Source organism: Sphaeramia orbicularis, chromosome 13 (genome assembly GCF_902148855.1).
Source record: "Sphaeramia orbicularis chromosome 13, fSphaOr1.1, whole genome shotgun sequence".
NCBI lineage: Eukaryota > Metazoa > Chordata > Actinopteri > Kurtiformes > Apogonidae > Sphaeramia > Sphaeramia orbicularis.
Window position 1 is genome coordinate 21,649,668 of NC_043969.1, and position 16,102 is coordinate 21,665,769.

Genomic DNA, 16,102 nt, shown 5'->3' on the forward strand with positions numbered 1-16,102 from the left:
CCAGTTAACACAATTACAGAGGGAGGAGACATACTACAGACCCCCCCCCCCTCCTCCTCCTCCTCCTCCTCTTCTTTCCTCCCCCTCTCTTTCCCTCATCCCCTTCTGTTTCTCCTCCCCCTCAGCTTCCTCCCCATCTCTATCTCTCTTCGTTTCTCTATCTCCATCTCTATCTCTTAACCCCCTCAGTATCCATCTCACCCACTCCTTCACTTTCTCCTTCACCTCTCCCTCCATCTGATCCAACCTCCACTTCACCTCCTGCATCTTTCCATCATTTCTCCTCCACGCTGCGCCATCCTGCTCAGACTCAGGGCTGGACAGTCGGAAATGATGGAGCCAGGAAGAGAAAAAACAGTAGAGACAAGGAAAATCAAACAAGCCAGAACATTGATGGCAGGAGAAGCTGAGAAAGCTCAGGACATTGACAGAAGACAGAGAAAGCAAGTGTAATGCATGGAGAAGAGGAGGGAGGATGAGTTAGAGCACAATAACACAGCAGACAGTAAAGAGCTGATATTACACCAGGCATCCATGGAGGCCATATATTGATCCATAGATGAGAGAACGTGTGTGTTCAGAACGGTCTCTGCTGTGAGAGAGAGGTCGTGTGTTATTTTTATGATCTTGGACAGTTACTGTTTAGATTTGTGAAAATAATCAACTCACTCCCAAAGCTAGGAAGCAGATATTATAATGCTTTTTTTTTTTTCTGAGAGCTAATACGGCTGGGTTTATAACCAGCAAAAGAACAACTTAATGAGTTTTTCCAAGTCTGAAGAAACATGAATACAAACTAAAGGTTTTCTATATTGTAAAATAATATTGTGTTACATATTTCAGCCGCAGAACAAGTGTCAGTGTAGGTTTTACTGCAAGTGGATGGATTTGACGAAAGGGCATCATGGAACTTGTAGTCTTTGGCAAGGCGAGGAAGGATTGCTGTTATCATGGCAAATTGTCCTGAAAGCCACAGACGTCGTTTCTGCAGTGATAAAAGAACAGCTTATTGATTCCTTTCAGGTATTACAGGAAATATATCACACACAACAGAAGCAAGTGGAGGATTTTGCAGTAAAAAATGTTTTACACAAGTACATATTATCAACTGTCCATTACTTTTAATAGTGTGTGTGCCATGCTACATGTTTAACAAACATGAGCCCAGTGGGATATGACAGAATTATAACAATGTCAGAGAGGGGAAGTGGACAGATGAGGAGTTGGACCAGGAAGGAGGGGAAGGGAAATACAGTAGAAGATAAGATTAGGAAGCGATAAAGAGATGAAAAAGAAGACAAGCACATGCTCGGGACATGAGTCTAACCGCAGAAGTGACAGATTTGCCATGTAATTTATCACCTGTCTGTAAAAATGAAAAGAGTTCTTGGTTCATACATAGGAGAGTCTAATGCTCCACAAGGGAAAATAAGAGAATCTGTCACAGGTCAAAAAGAAGGAAAGACAGGTGGATGGATGTGACCTGTTATTGGAGAGAAAAAGAAAATTAGATGTGAGAAATAATATAAGACAAAAAGTTTGATGCTTTTGCATGTGCTGTGTTGTCATGTCTCCTAAAAAGCTCCTTCAGCCTTAACCCCTGATGACGAACAGCCGCCCTAGAGCAAGATACACACCCACTCACACACAGCCACACACACATACCCACACTGGTACAAATCTACTAACTACACACAGGAAGGAGGTTAGATTGATCCAGGTTTAGCTCTCAGGGCTAAGAGTTATTGAAGAGAATCATCCCTCTGTAATCGTGTTAGAGCCAACCAGACCTGCCCAATGCACACAGCTGAGTGTGTGTGTGTTTGTGAGTGTGTGTGTGTATGCATGTGAGAGTGAGAGCGAGCTTTCATTTGTTTTGTGTCTCCTTCCTTTCCTTGTTGTTGTCAGGGTCCTCTGAGAAATGTCAGTGCGCCCTTCTGTCAAAGTCGCTCTCAATCAGCTAAAACGCACACAAACACACAGAAGGTTACGCTGTCATTCACACAGCCGTTGATAAAGCAGACGGAGCACTGGAGCCCCTCTTGTCACTATTCATCTCACCGGCCATCTCTGACACACTTGTTTGTTTCTCTACCTCGTTCTCTGTCTCCTTATCTCATCACTCCTCTATCTTTCCCCTCTTTATCTCTTTCTACATCCTTGCTCCTCTTTCTTCTCCTTATCTTTATCCTCTTTCAGCCTCCTTTTCCATGTCATCTCGCTTCCTCCCTTTTTCTGCCTCTTCTTCTCTCCTCCTGCCAAGCATCTGCTCTTTATGATTATCAGCTATTAGAACCTAGTTTAACACTCAGATTGCATGTCTGTCGTGCAGTATTTTGGCTCCATCGTATCACATAAAGAGCTTCTTAGCAACACCGGCTAACACTGAGTGAGGCTTCATTGTCTCTCTGTGTAAAAGCATAAATCACTTGAGCTAATCATACAGACTGTTCTTCTTGCACTTATATTGGGTGTACTTAGTAACTTGCCAAGAAATGGATGCATTTTCTGCCAAATAACTATACTGTAGGACTTTGCCGTCAGATCCCACTCAAACGCCTCAGTGGTGTTACAGGAAAAACTGGGCAAACTGGATGAAATGGGAACCAAGCGTTTAGAATACATTGTGTGCAAATGAACAGAAACCCAAATTTGAATGTACTAGAGATGAAATGTAGCCTCTTTTACCCAGGCAGTCACTGTTCAGTTTGCGTTGCCATGGTAATGCTATGCAACGCTTCTAGCAATATACAGTCAGAAAAAATACAGAAAAAATTATTAGATCATCAAAAATCATCCAAAACAATGGTTATGCAATCAAGTACTATCTCCTGTCTGTATCATGTGACTAAAACAGACAGAAAAGAAAACATGGAATGCCTAAAAGCACAGATTTTGGCAGTACAATGCCATAGCTATTGATGTAAGAACTGAAGTGATTTTGGTTATTATCAAGAAAACCATGGAAAGTGGCTAGATATCAGCTCTGAAATTCAACTCTTATGAGCTACTTTTGTCGTTATCGTTATATTTATCCAAACAAATGTACCTTTAGTTGTATCAGGCATTAAAATGAACAAGAAATTGAAGAAAACAAGAGTGGTCTAATAAATTTTTCTGCGACTGTAGACATGCTATATATCCACATAACCAGAAGAATGTCAGCTAAAAAAACAAAAATCAATTGTTGGACAACAGAACACAATCCAAACAACACGTACACAAATGGGAAAATATCAAAAACTAGCTAACAGTCCGAGACCAGCATATATCATGAATAATTTAATAAAACAACAGACCAATGCAACAAACTTTGCACTGATAAGCTAACTCTAAGCAGATCCAAAAGTATTATTTCTCTACCACTAAAATTCATTAAATGAGCCAAATAAGTGCAAAAATGTTGCTTTATGATGCAATGATTATACATTTTGTCTCACCTCTGCTACTTTCTGATCATAACTTGTTTTTATTATATAAATGAAGCTTCTGCTCTCAGCTAATCCATTGTTTTTGTTACATTGAAATGATTCCCATTAGAAACAAGAGGTCCAGGGTTTAACAGTTCAATTCACTAACCAGATCCAGGGCTAATGTCACAAATCCATGATCCAACCCACATTCTGTGTTCCATAGCCATAATGTCGAAGCACAAATAGAAATCTGAATTATTAATTAGTCTTCTTATTCTTCCCGATTTCCCATATCTGTCAGAAGTGCATGACACACTGGCCCTTGAATCTACCATAACACTACATAAGACCGACAACAACTGAGTGAGCTAGAGGCTGAGCTACAACACTTACAGAGCACAAAAAACCCAGATAGACTTCATGCATCTTTATTAACATAATAATAATGTTCAACAAAAAAACAAGCTCTGGTTTTGGAAAAAGTAGTTGAATCAGCAGGAAAAAGTGGATTGCTACATCCCTAATATAGTTACTACCTTGTCAATGTTTCACCTGTGCTTCATCTTCACAGAATCCAATAGAAATAAAAATGAAGACGTATGCATGTGGGTGTTGACTGCTTTAAGTTACAGTCAGTTACAGTAAAAAAGGTCAAGAAGAAGCAAATGGCAGGACTGGTAGTGGAGACCTGGACTGTTGAAGATTCAGATAAACGCATAAGGAAAGTGATGCAGACAGGGTTTGACCACAGCCCTACGTGGCCTCTGCTGGTCCGTGGACTCAAACTAAGGACCCACTGAAACCCGTTCATCTGTGGGTCTTGTTTTGGCTCCGATCTCTCAACAGGTCCTGGTTTGAATGGGCTCGTGCGAGTGTCTGTTTCTTCGTCAAGCGCTTGAAACCACGGCCAAATACACTCTTTACTTCCCCCCGATCCAGCTCATCATCTTGTCTTTGTGTATGTGTGTGAGTGCGGTTGCTGGGGTGATGGCAGGGTTGGGTAGGCACTCCTCTTTAAGCGAGTGTGTGTGGCTCTGTGTGTGTGTGTGAGGCTGCGATCCATGCTAAACTGATTTTACCATGGCCGCGCCAGGGAGGCTAACACAATTACTGCTGGCTAATGGCCCCACTGACTGAGGGGGGAGGAGAGGCATCATGGGTAGCTTTCTGGAGGTCTCTCATCTCACTCTTCTTGCTCTGTTTCCTCTCCTGCTTCTCCTTTTTTCTACCAAATGTCTCTGACCCTTTTCTCATCTCCACCCTCAGTCTTTTATCATAGTTTATGGAATACCCGCCTCCATTAGGTCAACTCAGTTCAGCTAGGCCAAAGTAAGAATGTTTCATAAATAGGCAAAGTCAACAAACGTAAATAACTAAAATAACGGTTGCTTTTTGTTTGCTTTCTCCTTTTCTTCACACCCTGTAGCCATCAGGAGGAAGGAGAATGGCTGGTACGATGAAGAGCATCCTCTCGTATTCCTCTTCCTTGGTTCATCAGGAATCGGTAACTCACTCATGTCTCTCACACTCACAACTTTGTCTCGGGTTTGACCTCATGAAATCATGTTTATTTTGGCAGCGGCTAAGAGGAGCTGCCAAAATAAACAGAAAGCCTGACTTAGTTAACTGTATGGAGTATACTGAATAAAAATGTTTTTTCCTCCTCTCATTGAATTGATGACCTGAAATGGCAAACAGACAGGATGCTTAAGGTGACAAAAGAGAAGTAAAAAAGGTCAACAGATTTACTCCCAAATTATTGACTTAGATGCTTTTTAACATTAAGAAACAAAGCCAAATTAATTTTAAATAATTCAAGATAAACTTTTAACACCTGACCACACAAAAGTGGTAATATTGGCTAATATTTATGTCTGCAAGCCAGTTAACTAATATAAGTAACCCATTAGAGGATATTAGTTTTGTTTTCAATGTGAGGTATTCGCTCATGTTAATTCAACTCAACACCAACCTCAATCATTTTTATTTTGGATAAATCTGAAAGAACTGTCACTAAAATAGTTTCCATATTAAGTTACCTACTATATTGAAAATTACCTGGATTAAATTAAGCAAACTGGTTCAATCCTTCTATCGGATAATTACTTGAGTGACTAATCTGTTTCAGCTGCAACAAGTTACTTAACCTTAACTGATCAGTAGCCTCTCATTTGTTAAACAACTGTGCCACAAGACATATCCTGTGGTTATGGAAAAGATCTGTTTCAGATGGGTCAAATTATTGCCCTGTTTCAAGCCAAGAACAAAACTAAGGAGAATCTATGAAAATTGGGTTAAAAAGAGTCCAACACATTATTAAGCTCTTAAGACCCAGCTATGGGTTTTCTATCCACATTTGTGGACAAGAGTTTCACAACTTTATACAAAAAGAAAAGAAAACTGTCCACCACAAAGGACATTCCATAAAAAATTTAAAAACTGCATCTGAAAAAACTGTTGCATCATGATGTTTCCAATATAGACACTTATTTAATAAAAAAACAAAAAAAGCTTGTACTTTGATGACATTTTCTGGGTCTCAGGAGGTTAAAACCTGGAATGCTAGTGGTCAACCATCATCTTTGAAGAATAAATGTGGTTGTTGTTCTCTTAAATGTCTGAAATCAACATGTAAATATCAACATTAGCTCAAAGCTTTGATTAATAGTCAAAATAAGAGCACTTCCACATGCACAACGCAAAGACACCTCAACGGATTGGGACTAAACAGCTGTGTAGCCTTAAGGAAACTATTTATCACTGATGATAATCATAAATAAAGGCTTCAGTTTGCTAAGGAACAAACAAATTGGACTGTTTCAATGGAAAAAGGTCATGTGGTCAGATGAGTCCAGACTGACCCTGTTCCAGAGTGATGGATGCATTAGGGTGAGAAGAGAGACAGATGAAGTAATTACCCATCATGCCTAGTGCCTACAGTACAAGCCTGTGGGGGCAGTGTTATGATCTACTGCAGTGTGCCCATTTCCCATCCTTTTACAAAGCTTTGAGCTCTATAATGATTACACTTAAAAACACAGGAACATCCTTCAAAGAAGATCAAACTTCACTGTAACACTAAATAAACACCAGATAATAGTTTGTATACCCACTAGGGAAGGTGGGAATGAATTAAAACATCCCTGCTTCAGCATATCCACACTGATCGTCCTCATCTGAGAATATTCTTCCACACATTGCAGTGAGTATACCATACAAAACAATGTGTAGGAAAATATAAATACAAGATGGTAAATACTCAATATTAAAGGACTGAACTCAACATTTCTATTGTAGAGAAGAGGTTACACATTCCCAGTGTAGCCGCAGAGCAGAAATAAGTGTGTGAGGGGTGTTATAGGGCAGATGGATGGCTAAAACAGTGGGAGATGGTGAAATGACAGGCCACAGAGATAGATGAAGGAGAGACGGTGTTCATATTCTCTGTTGCCTTCAGCGACAAACAGTGGCCATGAGACATCAATATTAAACACAGCAACAAGACACAGGCACACACACACACACACACACACACACAGCCCCTCACACACAAAATCATCAGAGCCATATGCATACCAAACACGAGGCATCAATATCATATGTGAGCATTTATATGCAGAATATTTTACTGACAAACATAATATGTGCTTCTGGAGAGCGGCGGATGATTGAAAGCTTCGCAGAGGGAGGCAGTGGGATTTAGGCCAGCACTTAGAGAAAGATAGAGATCATCTTTCTGTCTGAAATGAGTAAGCTTGTTTTTCTGAGAGCCTGAAATCTCTGTAGGAGCTGTTATTTTTTTTTTTTTTATTAAAAACAAACTGAATAAAAGGGGTCGGAGCTTGTTTTCTGTTGGATTTTAAGTAATGAAATGATGTCTCCATTTCGTCTCACTGGCTGATTTTTGTCTCAGGAAAGACAGAGTTGGCCAAACAGGTGGCTCGCTACATGCACAAGGACATCAAAAAGGTATGTGACGTAACATCACACTCATGATGGAAGATTAATTATGATACAAGTAATTGCAATTAATAATTCAGTTTTTTTTTTGTACTTCTATAAGAATAGTTTATTTATATACTTACAGTTCACCTTATGCTGTGGAATGCATAAATAAATATACTATTTTTATCTCCCTTGTAGGCTTTGCAAACACAAGATTTATCATAAATAAATATACAATGTCTGTTACTCAAAGATACAAAGAAATGATGCCTAATAAGAGGTACCACTGCTGGTGAAGAGACTCAAGAAGCAAAGAGATGGTGTCATTAAAAAAGTGCTTTAATCTCCAACAGTATGAGAAGGTGGAAATACTGCTAATGTTTGTCATTTCATCATGATTATGTGAAATAATCACAGTTGTGATTATAAAATAATTACAATAAGACTATTATGTTATAATGCTGACACTGGCCCACTTCATGTTTTCCAGCTCAGTCAATGGGTGGAACACAGGTCTTCCCACAGATATAAAACACATATAGGACATTTAATTTAGTGTCTGGAGAAAGTGGCAGAATTCAATTAGGGTTGGTTTCCATGGTAACCATTGGTGGTATCTGTCCACTCAGCGAATACAGTACAAGTACACAATCACAGGAAGTCTAATCCATCATGTGATTGCAGGGTTTCATCCGTATGGACATGTCCGAGTTCCAGGAAAAACATGAGGTAAGGCAAATATTTGTTTTGGTTTAATATTAGTGCAGACTCAGGAAGAAGCCAAAGTATTTGATTGATTCTTAGCACCTAAATAGTGCAAATATATGATGTGTTAAATATGTTTGCATGCTCTGTAATAGAAGTTCATTCATTTGAGAGGAGATGATCTGTTGCAGTTCAGCTGCAGATACATAGAAATGACGCATTGGATTAATTTTGCTCATGTACTGATAACGGATGCATAAACTCAAACTGATATTGTTTTGCCCCATTTTGCACTCAGTCTTTATGAAGCTTTGGTGATGAATACATTTAATTAGTAAAATGACGCTGCTTCATTTTGTCATGATACTCAACCATTTCTAAGCAGTTTCACAGCAGTAAGTTTCATTTTTCCGTTTGCTGCAGCAGATTGTCGTTAGTAGTTATGAGGGTTCCTGTAAAAGCATGCAGCCTGTGTCATATTGTCTAAATACTTTAAAATCTCCTTCAAGGTGGCGAAGTTTATTGGTTCTCCACCGGGATACGTGGGACATGAGGAAGGGGGTCAGCTGACGAAGCTGCTGAAGGCGTGTCCCAATGCCGTCGTCCTCTTTGATGAAGTGGACAAAGCCCACCCTGATGTCCTCACGATCATGCTGCAGCTTTTTGATGAAGTGTGTATGCAAACACACAAAAATACACACACATGCTCAGAATGGGTTACTGGTTGATTTGACAGATTTGAAAACTGCTTTAATGAGTTCTGAATCAGTTCTACTCTTGCTTAGGGTCGTCTCACTGATGGTAAAGGAAAGACCATTGAGTGTAAAGACGCCATCTTCATCATGACGTCCAATGTTGCAAGTGATGAAATTGCCCAGCATGGATTACAGCTGCGTGAGGAAGCTGAAGAGGTCAGCCGCAGAAAGCTGGCCGACAACCTTGGTGAGAGAAAGACACAACATACACAAACGCACTGATGTACAGATTAGTGTTTTCTTCTCTAAAATCTTGAGATCTGAGTGTCGGACTTTCTTCCAGATGATGTTCAGAAGAGTGATGACATTAAAATCTCCCGACAGTTTAAAGAATCTGTGATTCGACCAATCCTGAAGGTAAGACGCCTGCATTAGTGCAGCTGCACAGACTGTTTTTCTTCAGTGGTTAGCTCTAGCTTTCCTGAAAGGCTGCTCCTGCCATTGTTCATTTTTTGGTTCCTCCATAGGCTCATTTCCGTAGGGACGAGTTTCTCGGCCGGATCAATGAAATCGTGTACTTCTTGCCTTTCTGTCATTCGGAGCTTCTACAGCTGGTCAGCAAAGAACTGAACTTCTGGGCTAAGAAGGTATGAAACACATTATGTCATCCACTCAGTCTTATCTTTATTGTTATCTTTATGCCTTTGAAAAATGGAATTCACTTTTTCTATCTATTTAACAGGGATAGTGCACATTAATGAACATCAATATAAAATATGGACAAGATGTTAACCCATCATATTTTAGCAGAATTGCTAATTTACAACCATAGCCTGGTATTGTGTGACTCCAGATGGAAGCTGGGACTCGTACAGACCACAGCAGGCACCACTCATGTCTTCACAGCCCCCCCATTCATATCAGAGGGTGTTCTCCAGTGGGGCGGAGGTCCTCACCCACTCGGCCCAGTCACAGAGCTGTGCAGGAACACACACAGATCAATATGATGTGCCACTGCTCGTCACTATAATGTGATTACAGTGTTTAACATGTGGAGCCTTCATCAATATTTAATTATTAATATTAGAGCTGGTGTCCTGACAGCCGACGTGGGCCCTGCAGGCGACTCATACAGACCTGACTCATGACTGTGTGTGTCCTTTTGTCTGTCAGTTGTGTTTTCTTGTATTCCGATTAGTTAGAGTCTGTTGTCTATAATTTTTTAAGAGGTTATATCTTTAATCAGTACAGCTGAAATCGTAATGTTACGGTGGAATTTGTCATGTATTTATGTTAAATGACTTAAATGTTAGCGTGTGATTATTATTGCCTTATATTAGTGTTTGGATCTCTGGAGTAAAATGGTGTGTCTCATTTACTGGAAGGAGTGTTAACATCAGTATCTTAATGAGCAGCTCTGATCACTACTATTGACTGATGTTTGATTAAAGCGCATTAAGGGCCTGTTGATTAGCACTGGCAGACATGCTGCTTGACAGTATCTTCTCTCCGTCTCGCCTCCCATTTCTCATCCCTATCCTCATCTTTTACCATTCTCTTTTTCAGTTTTGTCTTTTTCTGACACATTATCAACAGCAGATCTCACCTCTGTCTCCTTTCGTGTCCTTTTACACCTAATACACCTCCCCTCTCTTTTGTTAGGCAAAGCAGCGCCATGATATCACTCTTAAATGGGATCGGCCAGTCCTGGACCTGTTGGCTGGAGGGTACAACATGCATTACGGAGCGCGCTCCATTAAACATGAGGTATACACAGAAACTCTTATACACACACATTTGTTTCTTGGTTCCATTTCGAACACTGCAAATTATTTGGTTCTCACCAAGATAAGAAAAAAATTGATTTAAAAATGTTAGATCAATTATCTTTTATCTTGTTTTAAGAGTTAATTTCTTATTTTGAGTGTTCATACATCTAAATGCTTATTTCTAGATTTAACAGTCTTAATTCAAGAAATCTTGTCCAGTGAAATTGTCTTAATGCATGGACAGATATTTCACTTATTTTGAGTACCTTTTTCCTCAGATGTAGAGTTCTTATCTTGTTTTTAGACACCCCTTTTTTTGCAGTGAAAAGCGTTCATGCTTGTTCATCAAACCATCCAGTTTGATCTGAACCAAATTTGCTGCTATTTGGTGTAAATCAAACTGATAGAAGAGGCGGTCTCAGTCCAGATCAAACTGAACCATGTTTTACCTCATGTACACTGTCAAAACACTGTTATTCGCTGATATTAAATGGTATTGATTACATTGATAATCTACACTTTTGGACCAATTACATGAACTTATACACATCTACTGACACATAGTCTTTTCTAAAGGGAGAAGCAACTTCAGAAATTGCTTTGAGAAGGTAAAACCACACCAAATGTATACAATGTAAAAAAAAAAAAAAAAAATCTACCTGCACTGCATCTGGTGAGCCTATAGATCATTGATCAGGAAGGTGTCTCCTATAATAACAGATCTATGAAGCTGATTTTCAGTTGTCCAACGATAGTTCATTTATTCATAGCTGACATAGGAATTAAAATGATCAAAAATGAAAAATCCATCCACATGTCTGCTAACTTATCTGTCCCAGAAAATAAACCAGTGTGCAGGGTTAGATGTCATTTTCTTATACAACCACACACACATATTGTTTGCCTGTGCCTTCACTCTGATCTCATCTGTTATCAGGTTGAGCGGCGGGTTGTTAACCAGTTAGCTGCTGCCTATGAACAGGAGCTCCTGCCCAAAGGCTGCACCCTGCGTCTGTCTGTCCAATCAGGGGGCCGGGAGGAACGGAGCGTGCCCAGTCTGCGGCTGGAGGTGGTAGGAGAGGACAGCTCATCGAGAACACTAGACATCCGTCCGCCTCTGAGCCCCGAACACTAACACTCCACAACACAGACACACAAACAGCAGGTGTGCACACATGTACACTAACCATAGTATCACAATCATCATCAGACAGTGTGAGGAAGATGGATGTTCTGGAATGATATTCACAATAAAAGTACCTCTGATGAACACAACACCACCGCCTCCCTCTTTCACTGCACATGCAGTAAATCATGCCAACTCTTCCACCATATGCAGTAAATAAACTGCCAACAATGTGATGTAAACGTCAATAAAAACATCCTCTTAGACCACTAAGGTTTATATTACAACTAAAGATGTTCACATCAGCTGATACTGAAAGCTGTGCACAGACGCAGCACATAGAAACAATAAGGAGTGTGGGTAAAATGTTGCAAAATAATGTGGTTGTTAAAGTAGCATAGAGTCACCAGGCTGATTTAACATCATTTCATCATGAGAAAGAAACATCATATTAATGAGGAAAAAGCCATGATGCATTATGTTGTAGTAGTGTTTGTCGGCTGAGCTGTTATAGTGTGATAACTTCATGTACACTTCATCACATATGCTATTTAACACAGATAAATGTTTAATATTTATTAAAAAGAGACTAATTATAACACATATAATATATGTAAGTCCAGGGCAATGAGGAGTGGTATATCTGACTATGACTGAATGAATGATGTGGATGGGAAATGGCAAATGCAGAAAAAACAGAGTACATACTGTAATTTTAGCCAATAGCAAATAAAACATGAAATGACACAACTCAGAGAGGTTTTTCTGAACCAGAGCCATTTGCATCAACGACCAAAGAAAGTGTGGTGTTACCTCAGATCGTTGCCTAAATGTTCACTTTAATTCACATTTGATTCACCAGCAGATAAATAAATGTGTGTAAACAGAAGCTGCTTTTTCCATTTCATTTGACTAAAGAATGCATAGTGGAATCATCTTAAACAGAAATGTATCGCCGTCATTTTGAATTATGGGTAATATAACTGCCATGTGAATTGCTTTTGTTGATGCATGTTAATGCAAAAAGGTCTGTCACGACGGTGCTCCACAGTGTGTTCTGCAGACAGATCTGAGGAATTTAGCAGCATAAAGAAATAATATTCCAAGTGGTGTATCATAAATGTTTGAACAGCACACTGACAAGACGCCAAATGTACCCCAGCAACATTTTTCATTCTTGTATCCCAACCTCCACCGTGTAAATAAAGTCATCACAACAAAAAAGGGAATTCCTCAGTTTTTTGTTCTGTCGGCGTCGCTCTGACACTGCTGATGGATGGATGAGTGTGTGTGTGTGTGTGTGTGTGTGTGTGTGTGTGTGGGGTGCCTGGGTGGGAATTCTGTAACAATAACGCTTGTCCACCTTGTGAAGTGACATGACACTGGAATTTCCTTGGAATTCTGGTTCATGTGGGGGTTTGTGTCAGACGCCGGGTGGGAATGCAACATGGCAAATACCACAAAGACTCACACACACACACACACACACACACACACACCCTGCAGGAATATCTTCCCTATGGGGTGGAATTAGCATGCAGGAAAAAGACTCCTCCATTCTTACTGTGTTCCACCTGGACCCCCCAACAACACAAACACACACTCCGCCTGTTTTGCTGACATCCACCCAGAGTCAGAGCTGTGTCCTGTGGAGGAAGTGTAATTGTATTGTTTTTCAATCATACCCCACTGCAGCATTTTGATCACGCTGCAATGCTTTTTCTTCCAGTCATTCATTAGCATACAGAGTGCAACATACTACAGCCTAAACCATTACATCACTGAATAAATTATAGTTTTAATCTTGAAAATCAACATGGGATGATGGGTTGTGAAAGATTTGGAGAACAGAACAAAAAGCAGTTCTTGAAGGTTGACAGAATTGGACAGAATATGTTTATAGTAGGGGTCAAATTCATTTGAGTTGATGGGCTACATTCAGGCCAATATGATCTCAAGTGGGCCAGAACAGTAAAAAAAAACATACCTTATAAATGATGACAATGATTGTTTTCAACTGAAAAAAGTACAATTACATTATGAAAATTTTTATATCTACAAAACTATCCTTTAAAAAATGTGAATAACATGAACAGCCTGACATTTCCTAAGTAAAATAAGTGCAATTTTAATAATATTACGTCTCAGTTTATCATTTACATGTGCATCAAAGCTCACAAATCCCAGTAGATCTACAAAGACACAAAACATTTAATAACAAGCAGAATATTGTTAAAATTCCACTTTTCTTAAGACATTTCACTTTCATGGTCCAGGTTTTTTTTTACACTAAAGAAAAGAAAATTTTGAAGTTGTCATTATTTCTAGGTTATTATGACAGTATTTTACTGGTCTGACCCACTTAGCCCATAAAGACTCAGTGCTACATTTGTGGCAGTTCCCAAATGAACTTTTCTCTATATTTAACCTTTCTTAAGTGATTCATCACCATTTATTGTAATATTATCCTTTTTATTTTGAGTTTTTTCAGTGTAAAACATGTATTTTCCGATATTTAATTCCCTGATGGTGTATTTGTTCACAAAAGCTCAGAGTAAATTCAAAGGTTTTACATCAAAAACAGAGAAACCGGAAGAAAAAGTGACTTTTTCTGCAAAATCTATTATTAACTGAACGTAAAACAAGTGTGTCCACGCACTGTCATTTATCAGACTCCATGGGTTTTACTGGTGAATCAATGTTATAGAAGATGACGGTGTTTCCACGGTAACAACGGAGCCTCTAAGTAAGTATTAGTGAGCTATTTAGAGTGGAAGTGGAGAATGGATCTATTGCACATCAGTCTTTGGGCTGTGATGGATTTAACAGGTTGAAGGTAGAAGCTGTTTTTCAGTCTGTTAGTCCTGGATCTTAGTGTGATTGTATAATTAGTATAATGAAATTAGATCTGATACATCTGATCAGTGCAATCCTAAAAGAAAAAACACACACACACACACACACAAGCACTGTACTAATAAATGTCAATAATTTCAAAGTTGGGTCAACCCTCAAAGACCTAAACAGCCACTGTGACCCCAAGCATCTTCTGATCTAAGATGTTTAATGGCTTCTGGACTAATCCTATCAATACATGTAAATAAGTCCGTTAAAATGCAGTTTCTCAGCTTTTCAAATAACAGTGGTTGTAGGTTCTTTTTTTTAATACTTAGTTCATTATATTTTATGCTTAAAAGAATCATTTTCTCTTCAGTTTTCCCTGTTTAATATAACAACCTTTGAATTTTTATTTGATCAGTAAATTAAATATAGGAAAATACCTGAATTTCACTAAAACAATCCCCCCAAAAACAGCAAAACACACACGGTAATATTATAACAAAGGGTGATAATCACTTAGGAAAGTTTAGAGTGCAAAAATCAAAACCTTACGAAGTATATTTTTCTCATTTCTAGTCAAAATATCTCGTCACACTTAAAATAAGACATAATCACCTAAAGAGTAACTTTTCAGTGAGACATAAGAACTTATTTTTAGACAGTAGATCTTGAAAATCTTATTTCAAGAAATCTTACCAAGATAATTTTCATTTGTTCCACTGGCAGATTTTTTGCTTGAATTAAGCAAAAAAAAAAAAAAAAAAAATCTTGAATTAAGCAAAATAAAATCTGCCAATGGAACAAATGAAAATTATCTTGGTAAGATTTCTTGAAATAAGATTTTCAAGATCTGTTGTCTGGAAATAAGTTCTTATATCTCACTGAAAAGTTACTCTTTAGGTGATCATGTCTTATTTTAAGTGTGACGAGATATTTTGACTAGAAATGAGAAAAATACACTTGGCAAGATTTAGATTTTTTTCCAGTGTAAATGTAGATAAAAATTCATTTGGAAATGATCACAAAAATAGTTGTAGATGTTTAAGGGTTAATAGTGGTACATAGCTGAGTCAGATGGCTATGGTGGCCCAGAGGTGCAACAGCCCAAAACATTATCCACTATAAGAAAAAAAATAGAGAACAGTCCAAAAAAATAATCCACTATAAGAAAAAAAGAGAACAGCCCAAAAAATTATCCACTACAAGAAAAAAAAAAAAAAGGAGAACAGCTTTTCTTATAGTGAACACTTTTTTTGGGCTGCTCTCTTTTTTTCTTTTAGTGGATAATTTTTTGGGCTGTTCTGTTTTTTTTCCTTATAGTGGATAATTTTTTGGGCTAGAGGATAATTTTTTTCTGCTGTTCTATTTTTTTTTTTTTCTTATAGTGGATAGGTTTTTGGGCTTGAGGATAATTTTTTTTCTACTGTTCTAGTGTTTTTTTCTTATAGTGGATCGTTTTTTGGGCTTGAGGACAATTTTTTTCTGCTGTTCTAGTTTTTTTTCTTACAGTGGATCGTTTTTTGGGCTAATGGATATTTTTTGGGGTTATTCTCTTTTTTTTTTCTTAAATGGATAATTTTTTGGGCTGTTGCACCTCTGGGCCACCGC

General features: G+C 38.5%; 1 protein-coding gene across 1 annotated transcript in view; it reads left to right on the plus strand.

Moving 5' to 3' along the window:
* Window positions 1–12,877, plus strand: part of clpb (ClpB family mitochondrial disaggregase) — a 36,841-nt gene extending 23,964 nt beyond the window's left edge. Inside the window, 9 exon segments of the mRNA XM_030152054.1 lie at window positions 4,840–4,917; window positions 7,327–7,382; window positions 8,043–8,087; window positions 8,573–8,734; window positions 8,849–9,005; window positions 9,102–9,175; window positions 9,286–9,405; window positions 10,421–10,525; window positions 11,465–12,877. Of these exon segments, the coding sequence (XP_030007914.1) occupies window positions 4,840–4,917; window positions 7,327–7,382; window positions 8,043–8,087; window positions 8,573–8,734; window positions 8,849–9,005; window positions 9,102–9,175; window positions 9,286–9,405; window positions 10,421–10,525; window positions 11,465–11,662 (995 nt within the window). The 3' untranslated portion in view covers window positions 11,663–12,877.
* Window positions 12,878–16,102: the final 3,225 nt, after the last annotated feature.